General features: G+C 45.3%; 1 protein-coding gene across 1 annotated transcript in view; it reads left to right on the top strand.

The window, feature by feature from the left end:
• The window catches only part of hspg2 (heparan sulfate proteoglycan 2), a 188,450-nt gene that overhangs the window by 112,758 nt on the left and 52,768 nt on the right, over positions 1-22,924 (top strand). The window contains exons 18-33 of the mRNA XM_084184593.1: positions 214-341; positions 761-847; positions 991-1,049; positions 3,024-3,085; positions 6,197-6,337; positions 6,550-6,723; positions 7,764-7,943; positions 8,415-8,533; positions 8,763-8,874; positions 9,186-9,299; positions 9,516-9,643; positions 9,958-10,044; positions 19,267-19,337; positions 19,512-19,579; positions 20,123-20,263; positions 21,489-21,680. Of these exons, the coding sequence (XP_084040719.1) occupies positions 214-341; positions 761-847; positions 991-1,049; positions 3,024-3,085; positions 6,197-6,337; positions 6,550-6,723; positions 7,764-7,943; positions 8,415-8,533; positions 8,763-8,874; positions 9,186-9,299; positions 9,516-9,643; positions 9,958-10,044; positions 19,267-19,337; positions 19,512-19,579; positions 20,123-20,263; positions 21,489-21,680 (1,863 nt within the window). The remainder of the gene's footprint in view (positions 1-213; positions 342-760; positions 848-990; positions 1,050-3,023; positions 3,086-6,196; positions 6,338-6,549; positions 6,724-7,763; positions 7,944-8,414; positions 8,534-8,762; positions 8,875-9,185; positions 9,300-9,515; positions 9,644-9,957; positions 10,045-19,266; positions 19,338-19,511; positions 19,580-20,122; positions 20,264-21,488; positions 21,681-22,924) is intronic.

Raw genomic sequence — 22,924 nt, 5'->3', positions numbered from 1 at the left:
GCAAAGTCATAATTCCTCAGATACTACAGTACAATAAAGCGAACATAACACACCCCCATTGAACAACACCCCTAAAACTCAAATCTTGTTTTTCTTAATGAGCAGCAGAAAAACATGCGGAATTGATAAGTTCAGCCGCTCTTTAAGGAATGTATTGACAAATGTACATAATATAGAGGTAGTAACTGAATTACGTTCCTCTCCCTTCCTCAGAGCTGCCAGCACAACACTGAAGGTCCTCAGTGTGACAAGTGCAGACCAGGCTACTTCGGTGACCCCAGACGAGGTCGCCCCGATGACTGCAAGCCCTGTCCATGCCCATACACCGAGACGTCCCGCCGGTGAGGGGCCACCACACACCTACACAAACACACACACACACACACACACACACACACACACACACACACACACACACACACACACACACACACACACACACACACACACACACACACACACACACACACACACACACACACAGTCTGTTACACACACACACACACACACACACACACACACACACACACACATACACCCTGAGTGACAGACAGAGACATGGATGGAAAGAGCTTTTTCACACAGCAGGTTGACGTCTCTGTTGGGTGGCGTCACTGGATTCTCCAGAAGAACACTGGGCTTATTCATTCATTGCTGGTGTTGTCACCTTGTGACCTGTGTTGCTACCCATTAACTGGCAGCTAATGTACATATTAATGTAGCTAACACTCTACTCCTGTGATTTGTTTGTGACTCCCAGGTTCTCCGACACCTGCTTCCTGGACCATGACTCTCAGGCCACGTGCGACGCCTGCAAACCAGGCTACACCGGCCGCCGCTGTGAAAAGTAAGGGAGTCACAAATGACATCACACCCCTTTACATCTGCACTGTCTTTAAATCAATGACAGCTTTACTGTATATGGAATAGTTAGTTATAAAGGATAGTTATAAAAGATGAAGATGTTTATGGGTATTTTTTTCTTCATAGGTGTGCACCTGGGTACCAGGGTAACCCGCTACAGCCAAATGGCAAATGTTTTCCAAACAGTGAGTGTTCTCTTTTACATCAGTATCGGGATGGAAATGTTTTTAGGCTTGAAAGTGCCAGGAAAATGTTTTATTTGTATTGTTTTACCCAGAGCCATGTGTACAGTACAGTCGTGGTCAAAAGTTTTGAGAATGACACAAAAACTAATTTTCACAAAGTCTGCTGCCTCAGTTTTGATGATGGCAATTTGCATATACTCCAGAATGAAGAGTGATGAAGAGTGATCAGATTAATTGCAATTAATTGCAAAGTCCCTCTTTGCCATGAAAATGAACTTAATCCCCCAAAAACATTTCCACTGCATTTCAGCACTGCCACAAAAGGACCAGCTGCCATCATGTCAGTGATTCTCTCGTTAACACAGGTGAGAGTGTTGACGAGGACAAGGCTGGAGATCACTCTGTCATGCTGATTGTGTTAGAATAACAGACTGGAAGCTTTAAAATGAGGGTGGTGCTTGAAATCATTGTTCTTCCTCTGTTAACCATGGTTACCTGCAAGGAAACACGTGTCGTCATCATTGCTTTGCACAAAAAGGACTTCACAGGCAAGGATATTGCTGCTAGTAAGATTGCATCTAAATCAACCATTTATCGGATCATCAAGAACTTCAAGGAGAGAGGTTCAATTGTTGTGAAGAAGGCGTCAGGGCGCCCAAGAAAGTCCAGCGAGCGCCAGGACCGTCTCCTAAAGTTGATTCAGCTGCGGGATCGGGGCACCACCAGTGCAGAGCTTGCTCAGGAATGGCAGCAGGTGAGGCGAAGACTTTTCGAGGATGGCCTGGTGTCAAGAAGGGCAGCAAAGAAGCCACTTCTCTCCAGGAAAAACATCAGGGACATATTCTGCAAAAGGTACAGGGACTGCTGAGGACTGGGGTAAAGACATTTTCTCTGATGAATCCCCTTTCCGATTGTTTGGGGCATCCGGAAAACACCTTGTCCGGAGAAGACAAGGTGAGCGCTACCATCAGTCCTGTGTCATGCCAACAGTAAAGCATCCTGAGACCATTCATGTGTGGGGTTGCTTCTCAGCCAAGGGAGTGGGCTCACTCACAATTTTGCCTAAGAACACAGCCATGAATAAAGAATGGTACCAACACATCCTCTGAGAGCAACTTCTCCCAACCATCCAAGAACAGTTTGGTGACGACCAATGCCTTTTCCAGCATGATGGAGCACCTTGCCATAAGGCAAAAGTGATAACTAAGTGGCTCGGGGAAGAAAACATCGACATTTTGGGTCCATGGCCAGGAAACTCCCCAGACCTTAATCCAATTGAGAACTTGTGGTCGATCCTCAAGAGGCGGGTGGACAAACAAAACCCCACAAATTCTGACAAACTCCAAGCATTGATTATGCAAGAATGGGCTGCCATCAGTCAGGATGTGGCCCAGAAGTTAATTGACAGCATGCCAGGGCGGATTGCAGAGGTCTTGAAAAAGAAGGGTCAACACTGCAAATATTGACTCTTTGCATAAAGTTAATGTAATTGTCAATAAAAGCCTTTGACACGTATGGAATACTTGTAATTATACTTCAGTATACCATAGTAACATCTGACAAAAATATCTCATAACACTGAAGCAGCGAACTTTGTGAAGACCAATACTTGTGTTATTCTCAAAACTTTTGACCACGACTGTATATGATTGGTTTTAGCTCTAGTGCATGCCATGCTTTATGTCCTGCTTTACCTTTAAGACCCTCTGTATTAACATCAGTCATACCTGCTGAGGGGGGTGTCATCATCAGCCTGGTATGTTGAATGGTTGTGGAGGGGTTGGAGTTGGTGGAGCACTCCCAGGTACTGATCCATATCCATATGTCCCCGCCCGCCCTCCCTCCCTCCCTCCCTCCCTCCCTCCCTCCCTCCCTCCCTCCCTCGCCTCCCTCCCTCCCCCTCTCTCCCCTCCATCCCTCACTCCCTCCCCTCCCTCCCTGCCTCCCTCCCCCTCACTCCCTTCCCTCCTTCAGCAAACTCAAAGTGTGATAGCAGAGGAACAGTGAACTCCAACAGCAGACCATGCACCTGCAAGGTAACATACTACGCTGCTTTGACTTACTGTACTTAATTCTTACGACCATAGTTATGAATAGGGCTTTAGATTAGATTTAGGAGTTTAGATATGCTGTAGTAAAAAATTACACTCAATCACCAACAGTTTAACTCCATTGTCTAGTCCAGGGGTCTCCTATCTTTTCTAGCATGAGAGCTACTTTTAAAAAATGAAACGTGTCATGAGCTACACATTTTTTTCTAGCTTTTAAATAGGCATGTTCTTCTCTTCTCCTCTCCCCTGCAACTCTTGCCCAGTTCCACAGTGTCCAAGGGAAAGTAGTGCAGTATGTTTTCTGTCAATATACCTGGTCAAATAATGGTTAATAACCAACTGGAAGGGGGCCCTGTAAAATCTATGATTCTTTTCAAAAATGTTGTTTTATATTTTCCCATATTATGTTTTGTCAGTTGAAATTTCCCTGGTTTTTGATTATACATATTTTTTAACTCTCAAAATTACAATTGTTCATAGAGAAACAACTCAATTGAATGTTCTGAGTCCATGTCAATGCTTAAATCACATCAGAAGGTCTGGAAGAAAACAAACACGTTTATTTTTTTGTGCAATTCCCCTTTAGTTGAGCATCTGGCCCTTTAATTGCGCATCTAGCGAGTGAGGAATGTGCCGGCCTAGCGATGGTTCCGTACTGCTTTTCATGGAAAAGTTAGCGAATAATAGATACAAATGATATACTTACTCATTATACAGTGGGGAAAAAAAGTATTTAGTCAGCCACCAATTGTGCAAGTTCTCCCACTTAAAAAGATGAGAGAGGCCTGTAATTTTCATCATAGGTACACGTCAACTATGACAGACAAATTGAGAAAAAAAAATCCAGAAAATCACATTGTAGGATTTTTAATGAATTTATTTGCAAATTATGGTGGAAAATAAGTATTTGGTCACCTACAAACAAGCAAGATTTCTGGCTCTCACAGACCTGTAACTTCTTCTTTAAGAGGCTCCTCTGTCCTCCACTCGTTACCTGCATTAATGGCACCTGTTTGAACTTGTTATCAGTATAAAAGACACCTGTCCACAACCTCAAACAGTCACACTCCAAACTCCACTATGGCCAACACCAAAGAGCTGTCAAAGGACACCAGAAACAAAATTGTAGACCTGCACCAGACTGGGAAGACTGAATCTGCAATAGGTAAGTAGCTTGGTTTGAAGAAATCAACTGTGGGAGCAATTATTAGGAAATGGAAGACATACAAGACCACTGATAATCTCCCTCGATCTGGGGCTCCACGCAAGATCTCACCCCGTGGGGTCAAAATGATCACAAGAACGGTGAGCAAAAATCCCAGAACCACATGGGGGGACCTAGTGAATGACCTGCAGAGAGCTGGGACCAAAGTAACAAAGCCTACCATCAGTAACACACTACGCCGCCAGGGACTCAAATCCTGCAGTGCCAGACGTGTCCCCCTGCTTAAGCCAGTACATGTCCAGGCCCGTCTGAAGTTTGCTAGAGTGCATTTGGATGATCCAGAAGAGGATTGGGAGAATGTCATATGGTCAGATGAAACCAAAATAGAACTTTTTGGTAAAAACTCAACTCGTCGTGTTTGGAGGACAAAGAATGCTGAGTTGCATCCAAAGAACACCATACCTACTGTGAAGCATGGGGGTGGAAACATCATGCTTTGGGGCTGTTTTTCTGCAAAGGGACAAGGACGACTGATCCGTGTAAAGGAAAGAATGAATGGGGCCATGTATCGTGAGATTTTGAGTGAAAACCTCCTTCCATCAGCAAGGGCATTGAAGATGAAACGTGGCTGGGTCTTTCAGCATGACAATGATCCCAAACACACCGCCCGGGCAACGAAGGAGTGGCTTCGTAAGAAGCATTTCAAGGTCCTGGAGTGGGCTAGCCAGTCTCCAGATCTCAACCCCATAGAAAATCTTTGGAGGGAGTTGAAAGTCTGTGTTGCCCAGTGACAGCCCCAAAACATCACTGCTCTAGAGGAGATCTGCATGGAGGAATGGGCCAAAATACCAGCAACAGTGTGTGAAAACCTTATGAAGACTTACAGAAAACGTTTGACCTGTGTCATTGCCAACAAAGGGTATATAACAAAGTATTGAGAAACTTTTGTTATTGACCAAATACTTATTTTCCACCATAATTTGCAAATAAATCCATAAAAAATCCTACAATGTGATTTTCTGGATTTTTTTTTCTAATTTTGTCTGTCATAGTTGACGTGTACCTATGATGAAAATTACAGGCCTCTCTCATCTTTTTAAGTGGGAGAACTTGCACAATTGGTGGCTGACTAAATACTTTTTTTCCCCACTGTATATTTCTGCCAAGTAAGCCTACTTTGCAGTTAACATTTAATTGAGAAGGTTTTGGGGAAAGTATTTCTGTCAACCCACAAAACGGTTATCACATGGCTACACACAGTGATAGACAAACGCCCACACCACACAGACAGACAGGGGCTATATTGATGGAAATGAATTGGCAGATATTGTGTTAGGTTTGGCTTTTTAAGCCAATAGTGGCTAACCAGGGGTGGTATAATGTAAATGTTGCGTTGATTAGATAGTAGCTGGGAGCTTGCGGTGTCTGATACCAGTGAGATTTGTTTATCACAGTTTGCGGTGGAACACGTGCCAATTACATGTATTTTAAGAATTGTTTGGTGAGCTACTCAGCTGGGCTGTGAACTACTACTGGTAGCTCGAGATCAACCTGTTGGAGACCCCTGGTCATAAACTTGGACCTGTCTAGGTCTTACTGCCATTATTATACGATCAACCTGTTGGAGACCCCTGGTCATAAACTTGGACCTGTCTAGGTCTTACTGCCATTATTATACGATCAACCTGTTGGAGACCTCTGGTCATAAACTTGGACCTGTCTAGGTCTTACTGCCATTATTATATGATCAACCTGTTGGAGACCCCTGGTCATAAACTTGGACCTGTCTAGGTCTTACTGCCATTATTATATGATCATCTTTTATGATGAGCCAGCCAGTCAGTCAGTCAGTGAGTCGGATGCATGACAGATGTGTGTCTGGTGTGTGTGTGTGTGTGTGTGTGTGTATGTGTGCGTGTGTTGTGTTGCAGTCCAACGTGGTGGGGTCGCAGTGTGACGAGTGTAAGAGCGGCTCCTTCCACCTGACAGAGGACAACCCAGAGGGCTGTCTGCAGTGCTTCTGTATGGGCGTCACCAGGCAGTGTGCCAGCTCCACCTGGAGCCGAGACCAGGTCAGTGGCCTGGCCGTACTAATACCAATACACACTACTTCTATAGGGCACGTAAGACATCACAAAATACAAGGAATGGTCAAGCACATCCTAAACCACAGCAGTGCATTGAGTCTGGCTTAAGTGCACTTGAGCCCTATTCGCTTGGACTCTTGAGGACTGAGAAGACACAAAGACGTTGTATCTAAAGTGTGGCTGTTTGTATCCCCCAGGTCCGTGGTGGTGTGAATGGGCAGCTGTTCTCCCTCTCCAACAGTGCTAACTCCAGGACTATCACAGATGGTATCACCCAGAAAGGCTCCTCAGAGGTGGCGTACCGCTCCTTCTCTGACATCCCCAAAGACATCTACTACTGGGTCCTACCAGACGGCTTCAGAGGAGACAAGGTGAGAGGGGGGAGAGAGAGGGAGAGGAAGGAGAGAGGGGACTAGGAGAGAGGGGGGAGACAGAGGGAGAGGAAGGAGAGAGGGGACTAGGAGAGAGGGGGGAGACGGAGGGAGAGGAAGGAGAGAGGGGACTAGGAGAGAGGGGGGAGACAGAGGGAGAGGAAGGAGAGAGGGGACTAGGAGAGAGGGGGGAGACAGAGGTAGAGAGGGGATTAGGGGAGAGGAGGGAGACAGATGGAGAGGAAGGAGAGAGGGGACTAGGGAGAGAGGGGGGATACAGGTTAGAGGGGGAAGAGAGGGGACTAGGGGAGAGGGGGGAGACAGAGGGAGAGGAAGGAGAGAGGGGACTAGGGGAGAGGAGGGAGACAGAGGGAGAGGAAGGAGAGAGGGGACTAGGGGAGAGGGGGGAGACAGGGAGAGGAAGGAGAGAGGGGACTAGGAGAGAGGAGGGAGACAGGGAGAGGAAGGAGAGAGGGGACTAGGGGAGAGGGGGGAGACAGAGGGAGAGGAAGGAGAGAGGGGACTAGGGGAGAGGAGGGAGACAGGTTAGAGGGGGAAGAGAGGGGACTGGGGGAGAGGAGGGAGACACGGGTTACAGGGGGAAGAGAGGGGGATGACGGGGGAGATGGGGGAGACAAGTAGAGAGCGGAGGGACAAGGTGATATGGAGGAGACTAGATGAGAGGGGGGAGACAAGGGTAGAGGGTGGGGGGTGGGGGAGATGAGTGGCGTCTTTATGACACTTTATTTCTCCACTAGATCATGGGGACAGGAGAAACTGTCATCCACCGTATTTTGACTTAGTAGTCTTCCCTCTGGAAGCAAGGTGTGAAATAAATGTGGTCAGGCTAGATTTCACCGTCCACATGCTCTCTCAACATAAAGGCTTAACATAAACAAAGAGAAGCTCTCTACTTCTGGTTCATGGTCATGCACATGTCATCATGATGATCCATGACCCAGCTAGCCTTATGGGGTGAAATACCTTTCCACCATCGAGTGGAGAACGTTTCTCTCTGACATCTGACATGTTGTTGCCAGGTGACAGCCTATGGCGGAGAGCTGCGCTACACTGTGCGCTATGAGCCCCGGCAACGCTCCCTGGTGATTGACGGACAGCCGGATGTGGTTCTCCAAGGCAACGGCATCTTCCTGGAACACTTCTCCCAGACAAAGCCCCTCCCCCGCGTACCCGCCACCGTCACTGTCACCTTCAGAGAGGTGTGTGTCACTGTGTGTGTGTGTGTGTGTGTGTGTGTGTGTGTGTGTGTGTGTGTGTGTGTGTGTGTGTGTGTGTGCGTATTTAAAAGAAAAACTGATAATAAACAGTTTGTTATCTTAACATTAAGATGTAATACAATGTTGTCTTTGTGGATGATTTTGTTTAGATTACGTAATTAGATGACCATTAACTCCATTGCTAATCCCAATCCTATTCTTGGATATAATCCATTTTTTTTACATTTTAGTCATTTAGCAGACGTTCTTATCCAGAGCGACGTGAGTGCATACATTTTTCATACTTTTTTTCATACTGGCCCCCCGTGGGAAACGAACCCACAACCCTGGCGTTGCAAGCACCATGCTCTACCAACTGAGCTACAGGAGGCCAGCTCTAATCCTGACTTTGCCTAGGCAGAACTTTACACTGAGCTTCATTTCTCTGTCTCTCCCTGTGTTTTCTCCTACCAGTCTGCATGGAGGCGTGCCGATGGACAGCCCTGTACTCGTGAGCACCTCCTCATGGCCTTGGCTGATACTACTGTCTTCATGATCAGAGCCACCTACGCTGACAACATGGCTGAGACCAGGTAAGAGAGGGCCAGACTACGTGTACTATTGAGATCTACCTCTAGTCAACTCTAGTGTCGGTAGGAGAAGGAAGACATATTGAGTAGTATCTCAAATCAGCTGTAGTTTACCACATAATGATGATTCTAAAGAATCATTTAGGACACTTACTGGAAAGACCATGTGGCTGATGTTGTTGTTGTTGTTGTTGTTGTTGTTATCTCACCTGTGTTGTTGTCTGTTGTCCAGTCTTTCAGACATCCGAATGGACATTGCAGTGCCACGCTCCACAGGCAATGAACGTGCCCTTGAAGTGGAGGAGTGTGCTTGTCCCCAAGGCTACAAAGGACCATCATGCCAGGTACTTTACACACACACACACACACACACACACACACACACACACACACACACACACACCACATAAACGTTATCCTGATGACACAAGAACAACCAATACAATAGCTGTTCCTCTGTTACCTCTCCTAGTCGTAAAGCTCCATCACTTTGTTTCATGGCACAGTAGACATCTTGGAAAGAAACACAGAGTTGAATTCTTAGAGCATGTTGTAATGGAGCAACAAGACAATCTACTGTACTGTATACATTTCTATCACTACATGGCCTGAGGGGTTTTTCCATGTCTTTCCTTCCATGTCTGTTTCTATACAGGAGTGTGACGTGGGCTACACCCGTACAGGCTCTGGGCTCTACCTGGGTACCTGTGAGAGGTGCGACTGTAACGGCCACGCCAGCGGCTGTGACCAGGAGACAGGCGCGTGCTTGGTAAGTCACTCCACCCTACTACTGTACTGTATGCCAGTAGTACAGTACTACAGCTGCATCTGGCTTTCAAGTCTGCTATGGAATCCGCTAATGGTTTCTTGGCAAATCGCAACATGTGGAAACAGATTCAGAACACACATTAGCTCATAATAGGATTTCACTGTTCCATGGATGGATCCACCACTCTCTCCCTTCTCGTGTGTCTCCTTTTTCTAGCAATGCCTTCACAACACGGCCGGCCCAAGGTGCGAGCGCTGTTTGCCAGGTTTCTACGGCAACCCTGTGACGGACGGCCCCCAGGCCTGTCAGCCCTGCCCCTGCCCTGGCACTTCCACCAGCAACCAGTGAGTTCACTCCTCATGGACTCTACAGCTGCACAGAACTACACCTTTACATGGATCAATGGCTCTGGAACTCTAGCTCCAGACTTATCCTCTTATGAAGATCTTTATTCTACTGATAAACGTATCCATTCACCTGCTGGTCAACCTCATAGAGATACTATTTAATTATGTGGGGTCAACCTGCTCTTTGTAAAGATAGCCGATCTGTCAGTGACTGGTCATACAGTTACGCTATTTTCTCAAAGGTAACCCCATTAATATTATACGGGCTGTAGGCTACACTGTCTCTGATAGAAGACTCTGTCTTCATGCAGGTATTCTCAGTCTTGCTACAAGGACGCGGATGGTCAGCCCACTTGTGATAACTGTCCCCCAGGCTTCACTGGCCGGCGCTGCGAAAGGTACGATTCTCTTCATATTCATCTCTTTCTCTCTCTATCCCCTCCATCCTTACAGTCAAGCTGTTAAGTGGTCAGTGGTTTGGGGGGTGCTGGGCTGGCCGGAGCGCAGCAAAGCAGAGGTGACAGGTCTGGCACTGGCACCCACTTATTTCATTTACAAAAGGGGTATAGTAGCATGTCTGTCCATTGCATCCCTCTTTCAACCAGTCTTTCCAACCAGTCATGATTGATTGGTATGTGTTAGTGGAGTGGTATGGTGGAAGCAAAGCTCAAATCAATGCCACCCATTCCAGTTAGTTAGTAAAGGTTTTTGTGTGTAGGGTTTGGTCTCTGCAGTAGCAGTGCTTTTTATGCTATTTGACAGGTCAATATGTGTAGTGGATTATTGAGCTTGGCTAACGAACATTGTATTTATCAATGGGCATTTTTGTTAAAAAATGTTTACCATGGGATTATACGTGATATGCTAAGGTGTGATTGTACATTTGTTGTCGTAAAAGTCGTAAAAGCCAATAAGTGGTGAAACCAAGTTTTTCGTTAGGAGTGTTTGGACTTGTAGTTGTATCCTGAGGAAACCTCATGTCACATGGTTTTTGCTTTCTCTCCTCTGCTTCAGCTTCAGTTCTCTCCTTTGCTTCAGCTTTAGTGATCTCCTTTGCTTCAGCTTCAGTTCTCTCCTTTGATTCAGCTTTGCCAGAACCTTTTCAGTGTACCGTTTTCTGCTCCAGCTGTGCTTTACTGCTTTCTGAAAGGTTTAGAAGCTGTGGGCTAATGCTGTCCGTGTTTATGCCCGGGCTATGTAAACATATTCTCTCTCTGAGGCATAAATCTAGAGGTGGCATTTCGAATGTCACATCTGTTTGACGAATCTTTGCTACTCGAGGTGCAAAGATGATGATGCGGTGACTGGGTAAATAAACATCGGTATGTTTTGATAAGTTGAGCCTCCATGCCTGCCCTATGTCTGATTTGAATGTTTTGATCATTAAGAAAACAAGAAAGTTGTGTGGACCCGTACCTGCAAGAGGACAATGAGGGCTTCCTCCCGCCGGGGTGTGATGAGGCAGTGTTCAACTTTAGCCTGGAGAAACATGTGGTGCCAGAGGGCAGTGGAGAAGAGGATGAGGGGGAGGAGGATTATGATGATGAGGAGGAGGAGGAGGAGGAGGAAGACACAGACTACAGCCCAGAGCCAGCCAAGGAGGAGGAGGAGGAGGAGGACACAGACTACAGCCCAGAGCCAGCCAAGGAGGAGGAGGAGGACACAGACTACAGCCCAGAGCCAGCCAAGGAGGAGGAGGAGGAGGAAGACACAGACTACAGCCCAGAGCCAGCCAAGGAGGAGGAGGAGGAGGAGGACACAGACTACAGCCCAGAGCCAGCCAAGGAGGAGGAGGAGGAGGAGGAGGAGGAAGACACAGACTACAGCCCAGAGCCAGCCAAGGAGGAGGAGGAGGAGGAGGACACAGACTACAGCCCAGAGCCAGCCAAGGAGGAGGAGGAGGAGGAGGAGGAGGAAGACACAGACTACAGCCCAGAGCCAGCCAAGGAGGAGGAGGAAGAGGAGGACACAGACTACAGCCCAGAGCCAGCCAAGGAGGAGGAGGAGGAGGAGGAGGAAGACACAGACTACAGCCCAGAGCCAGCCAAGGAGGAGGAGGAGTTGGAGGACACAGACTACAACCCAGAGCCAGCCAAGGAGGAGGAGGAGGAGGAGGACACAGACTACAACCCAGAGCCAGCCAAGGAGGAGGAGGAAGACACAGACTATAGTGGCATCACACAGCCAGAGGAGGAAGAAGAAGAAGAAGACACAGATTATAGCCCAAGACCATACATTCCCACACAGAGCCTACTGTCCACTACCAGCCACCCTACCATCCCCACTCGCCCTACCATCCCCACTCGCCCTACCATCCCCACTCGCCCTACCATCCCCACTCGCCCTACCATCCCCACTCGCCCTACCATCCCTACTCACCCTACCATCCCTACTCGCCCACCTGCTACGACTCGCTCAACCACTCGCCCTACCACCACTACTCGTCCAACCACAACTACCCCCGTAGCCGACATGGTTTGAGTCCACCTGAATAGGACTGCACCCAGGGTCCCATCACTGAACACACCCAGCCCTGAGGTTAGAGAGCACAGCTTCCAGTTCCTAATGAGGCTCCACATGAACCGCTTCAACCAGCACCTCAGCATGCTGGAGAGCAAAATCCTGGACATCAAGGAGGGCATCCAGGCCATGAGGGGCCAGCAGAGCAAGCTCAGCACCCAGCTGGAGACACTCCTGGCCCTGCAGTCACAGTCTGCCCTGGAGAAGAAAGAGCTGGAAAGTAGCTACACAGACATGGAAACTCGGCTGAGAAGGCTGGAGGGTCGTCTGGAGATCGTGATAGATGGGTTTACTGCCCTAGCTCAGGAGATGAACAAGGTGAAACGCGTCAGACACACCTCACAGTCTGCTAAAGAGGCAAAGGCACTGCCACCAATCTCTACAGTCTTAGTGCCAGGGGTTACTACAACTCGACCCATCGTCAGGACTTCTCAATGAACAACCACGACAACACTGCGACCCACTGTCAGGATTCAATCAACAATCACCAGGTCACAAACTAGAGCCACAGTCCCCAAAAGTTTACCAATGTCCCATCTCCCTGCTAAGAAAGCCCCAACAACCCCTCAGAGGAATAAAAAGCACAAACCAACTGTCAACACAAAGTCCACTTCCCAAACATTCAAAGACAGACAAACTACAAAACCTAAACCTAAACCATTATTAACTAGAACCACAAAAAGTCATGTTATTTCACAGTCCATCACAAGACAAAATACTACCGTAAGTAAACCCAGGACTAGCACTAGACCACATAGTACAACAAAGCCTAGCACTAGGCCAAGTACTGCAACAAAGCCTGAAACAGAGACTACGATGGCCAAGAAGATTCCTGTGACAGCTAATAAGCGCTCAACACAGACAAGTCAATCAAAACCAGGGCAAGCTAAAGAAGACCTGGCTGCCACTAAATATCAGCTGGCACCACCATCCCATAAACTTAAGCCTCCAACACAGGTGTCAAAAAATCCTACATCATCCAAGTCACATAATCAAGCTGCTAAAAAGGAAGAGGATGCTTCTCGTGCAAGGAGCAAGATTAGTTGCACCTGATTCAAAGATTCAACCCAATGTTAAAATCACAGAAACAGTTGTAAGAGAAACATCCCACTCAAACAAAGGTTATGGGAAAACCACTGCTCCAGACTCATACCAGCTGGCCCCACCGTCTCACAAAGTCCAGGAAGTGTCAAAAGCCAAAACAAGTTACTCTAAAAAAGTTCTCACCACCACGTTGGCACCAACCAAAACCACCTCTTCTTTGAAGCGTTCTAAGTCAACCACGAAGAGTAAAGTAAAAACTACTAGTTCCAAGAGATCCCCACAGAGGAAGAAATCCCAGCACCAGTCTAATGTTCTGGACCTGCTCAAACTACTCCAAGGCAATGATGAAAAGTCTTCCCAAAAGAACAAGAAACAGAAGCAAGATGGTTCCGATGGTTCTTTTCACATTGTTCTAGGAAGGCTGACCATTCCTGTCAAAATTATCCCTGATTATTAGAGACATTTATATTTTTTTAAACTTGAACTAATTTCAAAATGTATCTTAAGTGACCTGTGTGTCCTGATATTTATGCTTTTATTATATATTTTTTATCTATGGAAAATGGAAAATGAATGTTTTTGATAAAGGACTGCATGAGTGGAAATGAACTTCTTCAAATAGAGGCAACATTGTTCCTGTGTTTAAAGCTGTATTTTGTGACTATTTGATCAGTTGCACAATAGCCTAATCCTGTCATGAAAAAATATACAGTTAAGTGTTTCCCCTAGGATTATTTTGAGCAGCGGTGGCAAGGGTAGCAGGGGGTGGGGGGTGCATTGCTACTAGCGTTAGCACAATGAAATGCTAGCTGTTCCCATTGCATTCCATTCATTGAGCTAACGACTATCCATATATATATTTTTTAATTACATCATATTTTTTGCAGCGGTGGCATGAATATAGGGGAAACACTGCAGTTACCATATTCAAAGGGTGAGACCATGAGAAACAAGATTCTCTGGTCTGATGAAACCAAGATTGAACTCTTTGGCCTGAATGCCAAGCGTCACGTTTGGAGGAAACCTGGCACAATCCCTACGGTGAAACATGGTGGCAGCATCATGGTGGTGGCAGGGACTGGGAGACTAGTCAGGATCGAGGGAAAGATGAACTGAGCAAAGTACAGAGAGATCCTTGATAAAAACCTGCTCCAGAGCACTCAGGACCTCAGACTTGCATAAGCACGTTTGTATAAGCAATTGTGTGTGTGTGTGTGTGTGTGTGTGTGTGTGTGTGTGTGTGTGTGTGTGTGTGTGTACCCATCAGCATGCTAACGCAAACATCCACTCCTAGCCGTTCCAACAATGTTAGATAAACCCACAAGGCCAGTTTTCTGTCTGGTCTTTCATCAATCATTAAAACGACGCTGAGACAAGACTATGTTTCCCTTCCCTTTGCTCAAACAGCTGAGAGAACTCGTAAGCAACATCGGACAGAATGGAAACACACACACGTCACGTGTTTTTCCAACCTTGTACAGAGTGAAACACAGCTGTAGGATGCTGACGTCAGTATGTTGTTAATTAAATCTGACTGCAGGTCAGTTTAAGACTCAGTGGTGAGTTGCCTCACACGAGGCAGGATTAGGGTTGCAAAATTCCGATAACCTTCCCAAGAATTGGTGTAACACAATCATGCAAGTATATGCACACTACACAGCACTGTACTCAGCTGTAAGTGAAGCATTTGAAGTGAGTTTGCCTGAGGTATCGGCCGTTGCTATGTTCAGGTGTAAATCTATGTTTCGATTCCATCTTCTATTATTATTGGATGTGTAATGATATGATTGTGTATGCAAATGTAATCCATGTATATGAGATATTATGTACTTTATAACATTAATTATGCCCTTGCTGCCTTATGATTGTACTTAATTTGAACACTTTTTTCAAATTTGTGTCTTCTTCAATGTACTATAACCTTACTGTGCATAACACAAATAGCAGCATGAAGAATGTGAAATATCAATCCCTTCTTTACGTCAACAATATCCAGATTTGGCTTCATCATGAATTGGTCAGATAGTTTCCAAAAACCTTTTTAGTGTCTTACTGTAAAGCTAGACTGGACAGGTATTTTCAAAGCGAGTTTATTGCGAAAGGTCGCTGGTTCTAATCCCCGAGCCGACTAGGTGAAAAATCTGTCGATGTGCCCTTGAGCAAGGCACTTAACCCTAATTGCTCCTGTAAGTCGCTCTGGATAAGAGCGTCTGCTAAATGACAAAAATGTAAAATGTAATTGCATTTAAGTCCCGTTGAAGCTGTGCGTTGGTTGGCTCTTCAACTGTGGAGTTTCCAGTGACGAGGTAAGAACTGGATAAACTAGGGTAGCTCTCCCCCAGAGTAGCCTGGCCTCTTGGCCTGCAGGGCTCTTCAGCTGTACAGAGCTTTGGTGGAAGGCCAGAGTGCCTCAGCTTGCTTAGGCACTGGGCATAATTCTTCTCAGCTTCTCAGTGTCATATCATGATGAGATATGATGCCTCTTTCTGCAGGTCAACTTTAGTTTTGTGTCTCTTACTTCTCCTGTTGATTTTCTCTGCTCTGCTCTCTGTATCAAGGTTTCCTTTGGTGACACATCCTTTTAAAATGGAAATGTTACTTTTAATGCAAACTTGCGCAAATGGGTTCCTCAGTTCATCACAGTAGCGTCCCGCCCAGTAGGGTGTTTGGGCGGCGCCCCGCTTGTGATTGGTAAAACAAACAAAAATATATACACTGCTCAAAAAAATAAAGGGAACACTAAAATAACACATCCTAGATCTGAATGAATGAAATAATCTTATTAAATACTTTTTTCTTTACATAGTTGAATGTGCTGACAACAAAATCACACAAAAATTATCAATGGAAATCAAATGTATCAACCCATGGAGGTCTGGATTTGGAGTCACCCTCAAAATTAAAGTGGAAAACCACACTACAGGCTGATCCAACTTTGATGTAATGTCCTTAAAACAAGTCAAAATGAGGCTCAGTAGTGTGTGTGGCCTCCACGTGCCTGTATGACCTCCCTACAGCGCCTGGGCATGCTCCTGATGAGGTGGCGGATGGTCTCCTGAGGGATCTCCTCCCAGACCTGGACTAAAGCATCCACCAACTCCTGGACATTCTGTGGTGCAACGTGGCGTTGGTGGATGGAGCGAGACATGATGTCCCAGATGTGCTCAATTGGATTCAGGTCTGGGGAACGGGCGGGCCAGTCCATAGCATCAATGCCTTCCTCTTGCAGGAAGTGCTGACACACTCCAGCCACATGAGGTCTAGCATTGTCTTGCATTAGGAGGAACCCAGGGCCAACCGCACCAGCATATGGTCTCGCAAGGGGTCTGAGGATCTCATCTCGGTACCTAATGGCAGTCAGGCTACCTCTGGCGAGCACATGGAGGGCTGTGCGGCCCCCCAAAGAAATGCCACCCCACACCATGACTGACCCACCGCCAAACCGGTCATGCTGGAGGATGTTGCAGGCAGCAGAACGTTCTCCACGGCGTCTCTAGACTCTGTCACGTCTGTCACGTGCTCAGTGTGAACCTGCTTTCATCTGTGAAGAGCACAGGGCGCCAGTGGCGAATTTGCCATTCTTGGTGTTCTCTGGCAAATGCCAAACGTCCTGCACGGTGTTGGGCTGTAAGCACAACCCCCACCTGTGGACGTCGGGCCCTCATACCACCCTCATGGAGTCTGTTTCTGACCGTTTGAGCAGACACATGCACATTTGTGGCCTGCTGGAGGTCATTTTGCAGGGCTCTGGCAGTGCTCCTCCTGCTCCTCCTTGCACAAAGGTGGAGGTAGCAGTCCTGCTGCTGGGTTGTTGCCCTTCTACAGCCTCCTCCACGTCTCCTGATGTACTGGCCTGTCTCCTGGTAGCGCCTCCATGCTCTGGACACTACGCTGACAGACACAGCAAACCTTCTTGCCACAGCTCGCATTGATGTGCCATCCTGGATGAGCTGCACTACCTGAGCCACTTGTGTGGGTTGTAGAATCTGTCTCATGCTACCACTAGAGTGAAAGCACCGCCAGCATTCAAAAGTGACCAAAACATCAGCCAGGAAGCATAGGAACTGAGAAGTGGTCTGTGGTCACCACATGCAAAATCAGTCCTTTATTGGGGGTGTCTTGCTAATTGCCTATAATTTCCACCTGTTGTCTATTCCATTTGCACAACAGCATGTGAAATGTATTGTCAATCAGTGTTGCTTCCTAAGTGGACAGTTTGATTTCACAGAAGTGTGATTGACTTGGAGTTACATTGTGTTGTTTAAGTGTTCCCTTTATTTTTTTGAGCAGTGTATATATTTTTAAAGAACATATACAGTATATTATATTATAGTTTTAAATGCTCATAAATGTGTGGTAAATATGTAAATTTGCCTGTTTCAAAAATATATTGTTCAAAACAAGTTGTTCAGTTATTTACTACTCTGGTCTCAGTGACTGCCAGCAGCTCCGCGGGCGCATAGGCCATGCGAACATTGCTTAGATTGCTTTGCCAGCTGTTTTCTATGAGGGAGAACTGCCCCCAATGAAATCACAGGATTTCATTGCATGAATTATAACAGCACAAAGCAAATGGACTGTCCTGGGATGCTCAAATGTGCGCTGAGTCAGAACTTCTGGGTCTGCTCTAGTCTCCCTCCCAATGAGTTTCTCGCGCCAGGTGGATTTCTGCCGCACGTGAGACAAATCTGCTCTGTCAGGTACAGATGGTGCTAAACCAAAAAACAAATAGCAATGAACTTGTAAATAAATAATCATAACAGTCATGGGAGCCTGGGACCTGATAAACCAGACATTTACATCCAAGAAGAGTCAAAGGACAGAGGGATACACAAGCTAGAACCTTCTCATCGCGGATCTGGTAGGACAAAAAAGCATGACTGTGGCTGGCCAATTTTATTGTTTCCCCCCACAGTGTTCATCAGGTTTTACTGTAGGTGACAGGGAGACATGTTGTGTGGACTAAAACAGCATAAAACCGGGTGAATCACAACGCATGATCAAATTATTAGCCAGTTACAGTAATTTTGAGAAACATTGAGAAATAGTTTGGTCATTTCTTGGGGTCAAATAACCAGTTATCTACCTTTGATAAGCAACAAGCTCTCTATAGCTAGCTCCCACGCCAATTTCAAGTCTTTCTAAACTAATATGAGGAAATATGAGGTTATTTCAGAATGAACGTTAACGGGCTAGCGCATCATGCTTTGTGACATTATTTTAGCTAGAAATCCCAAGTTAGATCATGTGTTTTCACTTATTGTATCTGCATGCTTGTTGCGTTCTCCCTGGTGCACTCATTCCTTCGTGAGCTGGCTGCTAGTTCTAAATAGTATAATCTAATCTATTCAAAACAGTGGCAGCATGTGCAGCAGTGCTCATTTGGTTTTTTACATGCCAAAGTGAAATAGGTGTATTTATACTGTTGTTCAAATGCACAGATTGCTTTATATATCTTCTCAAAGAAACTACCGGTAGATCAGCCAATCAGCAGCCGCCACCGGTTTATCATCTAGAAACCTATTAGAGGAGAGATGGTTTCAACATCTGACACGTTGAGAGTTGTAGCATTGGATGTGCTTTGTCTAACGCCAACATTGGCAATACATATCTTTTATCCTCTTTTTGCATCTGGGAAACTCAAAAGTCAGTGGATTTTCAAGTGGTGGAACAAAGCTGTATTTAAGCATGTTTTATTCTGTGAGTCTGAGTCTGTTTGGTAAAACAATGCAGATTATTTACATGCAGGGGACTTGGGTAATTAATAGTGCGTCGACAACGGACATCCACAATGAATACATTCTGGATGTTGGCTAATAATGTGACAACTCTATTGTATAGCTTGTATCCATAGTCTTTTCACAGAAATGTCTTTTAATGTGTCTACTCTGGGCCAAGAGTGTGCTGTGAGGACAAGTCTCATCACGTATCTATCTCCTCACACAGCTCGCCCAGTTTCCTACCCCCATTGTTCCTTCCTTTGGTTTGAAAAATGTATCCTCTTTGACTGGAAATGTTTGTTTTAAAGTATAAATGTTCACCATTCTCCATTTCAGATGTGCTGCTGGGTACACAGGCAACCCCCAGCTCGGCCAGAGGTGTAGTGTTGGCAACAATGACCTCAACGGTATGTATATGGATTATTCAATTCAATATAGCTTTATTTATCCCCTCAGGGGCAGTTAAGAGTGTTATTACACAGTGCTAACAGGCTGCAGCTGTTAGCAACACAATTTAAATGATAGTATTTGATAGAATGAAGGCACACAGAGTGAAAACCTCTGCTGTGGCATGTTTACAGGTAACTGCTACAACTGTGACCAGAGAGGAAGTGAAGGATGCAATGGAAATGGTGTGTGTCGCTGCAAGGTAAGCAAACCAAGGCTTCTGTAAGTATTTCCTAATAACCACCATCCGCATTGACATCTCCCAACCCATCACTCAGACGGGGGCAGTATAGGAACATCATGGCAAAACCTGTAAGTCTGGCCAAATTTCTACCCCCAGACTCAGGCTGCTGAATAGCCACCACTAGCCAGCTACCTGCTCCCTCCTCAACGGACATTTACCCTGCTCCCACCCCAATGGACATTTATCATTGCCACAGTTGTTAATATGTATATATTATTATTTCTGTTTTATTATTATCTATTTTTATTATATTTGTATTGTTTTATTTAACTTTGTCCTGCATAATTTCACTGTACCCTGTAATTACATCTGCAGCCCTGTACATGTGACTATTAAACTCTCTAAATCTAAATCTAAATATCCTTATCCACTTCTGAGGGTTACTTCCGTGAGATAGTTTGTCCCATAGAAATAGAATTACTAGCATGGCATTCCCATTCAAGTCAATGTTCTATTTCTATGGTTAGTTCCCCTCTCACACTATAAATCATTGTGTTCCAGATGAACGTCGAGGGCCCTGCCTGCTCCAACTGTAAGCAGGGAACCTTTCACATCAGCACAGACAACAAAGATGGCTGCCTGTCCTGCTTCTGCATGGGCGTCACACAGCAGTGCTCCAGCTCCTCCAACTACAGAGACCAGGTACCCAGGCAACAAGAACTAGGAAACTACTACCTTAATAAAATAAATGAGTAAAGTATTTTTTTGTGTAATTGATTTGTATATACTGTACACTGAACTTGAGCTGAAATAAAAGATCACAGAAATGTTCCAAATGCACAAAAAGCTTATTTCTCTCAAATGTTGTGCTCAAATTTGTTTACATCCCTGTTAGTGAGCATTTCTCCTTTGCCAAGATAATCCATACACCTGACAGGTGTGGCATATCAAGAAGCTGATTAAATAGCATGATCATTACACAGGTGCCCCTTGTGCTGGGGACAATAAAAGGCCACTCTAAAATGTGCAGTTTTGTCACACAACACAATGCCACAGATGTCTCAAGTTTTGAGGGAGCGTGCAATTGGCATGCTGACTGCAGGAATGTCCACCAGAGCTGTTGCCAGAGAATTTAATGTTAATTTCTCTACCATAAGCCGCCTTTAACGTCGTTTTAGAGAATTTGGCAGTACGTTCAACCGGCCTCACAACCGCAGACCACGTGTATGGCGTTGTGTGGGCGAGCGGTTTGCTGATGTCAACGTTGTGAACAGAGTGCCCCATGGTGGCGGTGGGGTTATGGTATGGGCAGGCATAAGCTACGGACAATGAACACAATTGCATTTTATCGATAGCAATTTGAATGCACAGAAATACTGTGATGAGATCCTGAGGCCCATTGAGAAGGCCCATTTTTTAACGGTATCTGTGACCAACAGATGCCTATCTGTATTCGCTGTCATGTGAAATCCCTAGATTAGGGCCTAATTTATTTATTTCAATTGACTGATTTCTTCATATGAACTGTAACTCAGTAAAATCTTTGAAATAGTTGCATGTTGCATTTATATTTTTGTTCAGTATAGATATGTATAGTGTAATTGTTGTTTATTGATGTGATCTGCGAAAGAGACCGTGGTCTCAGCATGACTCCCGGCTTAAATAAAGGTTAAATTAAAAAATATATATGAAGAGAGCACTTTGAGTGTAGGCTGGCCCTGGTCCCAGATTATTTTGAGTTTGACATGACAATGACCAATACAAGAATTGGCAATTCAACACACAAACCGATACTTACAGCTACTTTGAGAGCACTCCAATTGCCAATAAAGCTCTTCTGAACTGAATTAAACGATTCCATTTTCTGAAGCTTTTCCTGTCTCTCTGAGTGAGACTGGTTGATCATTCCTTCCTCTGTGTCCTGCAGGTGTCGTCCGTCTTTGTCCCTGGCAACTTCCAGGGCTTTGCTTTGGTCAACCGGCAGCGCACCAACCGTATCTCCACCGGCTTCACCGTGGAAGTATCCACCGATGGCACACAGCTCTCCTATAGCAACTTTGACTACCTGGGCCAGGAGCCCCACTACTGGCAGCTGCCTGGGGTCTACCAGGGGGACAAGGTGAGTCACAGATGATGATCTGGCCAACTGGCCAGCAGAGACTTTCCATACTCCTGTGGACCTCAGCTCAATCCCAGCTTCCTGGTGCTTTCTATGATGCAAAGCGGCTTCTTCTCGTGCTGAAAACCTTTACATTCCTGCTTCTCTGGCACCTAAATGCTCAATGTTCTCTCTCAAATTCTTCTTAATTAAGTAGCCTGACTTTCTGAGTAAGAGCTGATCTTCTCTTGCTGTGAAATGGGTTTGCTAAATGAGTTATAATAGAGAACACTGAGTGTGAATGTCCTCGTAGTGGCAAATGTGGAGGCAGAGTTTGGTTGTATACTCCATGAATTCACAATTTATTACTAGGGTTAGAACCTCACCAGAAAGCCTTAGCAGTCTCTGAGATAGTACACAGTACTTTGTTTGTTGATGCATCTTCTTTTAGAGACCATCACATGATTACATTTTCATTGGTCTTGATGAGATTATGGTTATTTAAGCATCAACAAAGTGTTTAATTGCTTCTTTATTTATTGGTTTGCCTGTCAACTCTATAGAAGGAAGCTTTCTTTGCTCGTATGAGACGAGCACACAAGGTAAACCAGAGTGGTACTTGTCGTGTGGTGATGATTGAGCATACAGTATCATACTTATTGTGAACAATTGATGACTAAAATGTACGCTTGTAATTCAAACAAAGGATAGGTGTGATTTGGCATTTGATTGTACTGATTGGTGTCCAGTATTTTGATAAATGTTTCATACATAAACCATAACAATTTTTCTTGAATGTAGGTTTTTGTGTTTGAGATGCATGGATTGCCTGCATAGTTTTCCAATGGCCTCTAATTTGTCCTAGTTTTAGTGCAGTTGTAGCAGCAATCAACATCCAGTACTTGCTCTATTTTCACACAATATTAGTAATATTTTAGCTTCATATCAAATCAAATTTTATTGGTCGCATACACATGTTTAGCAGATGTTATTGTGGGTGTAGCGAAATGCTTGTGTTCCTAGCTCCAACAGTGCAGTAATATCTAACAATACACACAAATCTAAAAGTAAAAGAATGGAATAAAAAAAAATTCCAATGGCACATTGTGTTTGCTAATCCATGTTTATCATTTTAAAAGGCTAATTGATCATTAGAAAACACTTTTCCAATTATGTCAGCAGAGCTGAAAACTGTCTCAACTTCAGCAGTGAAGAGGCGACTCCGGGATGCTGACCTTCTAGGCAGAGTTGCAAAGAAAAAGCCA

Source organism: Coregonus lavaretus, assembly GCF_964263955.1.
Source record: "Coregonus lavaretus genome assembly, chromosome: 20".
Taxonomy (NCBI): Eukaryota; Metazoa; Chordata; class Actinopteri; order Salmoniformes; family Salmonidae; genus Coregonus; species Coregonus lavaretus.
This window is presented reverse-complemented; position numbering and strand designations above follow the sequence as displayed.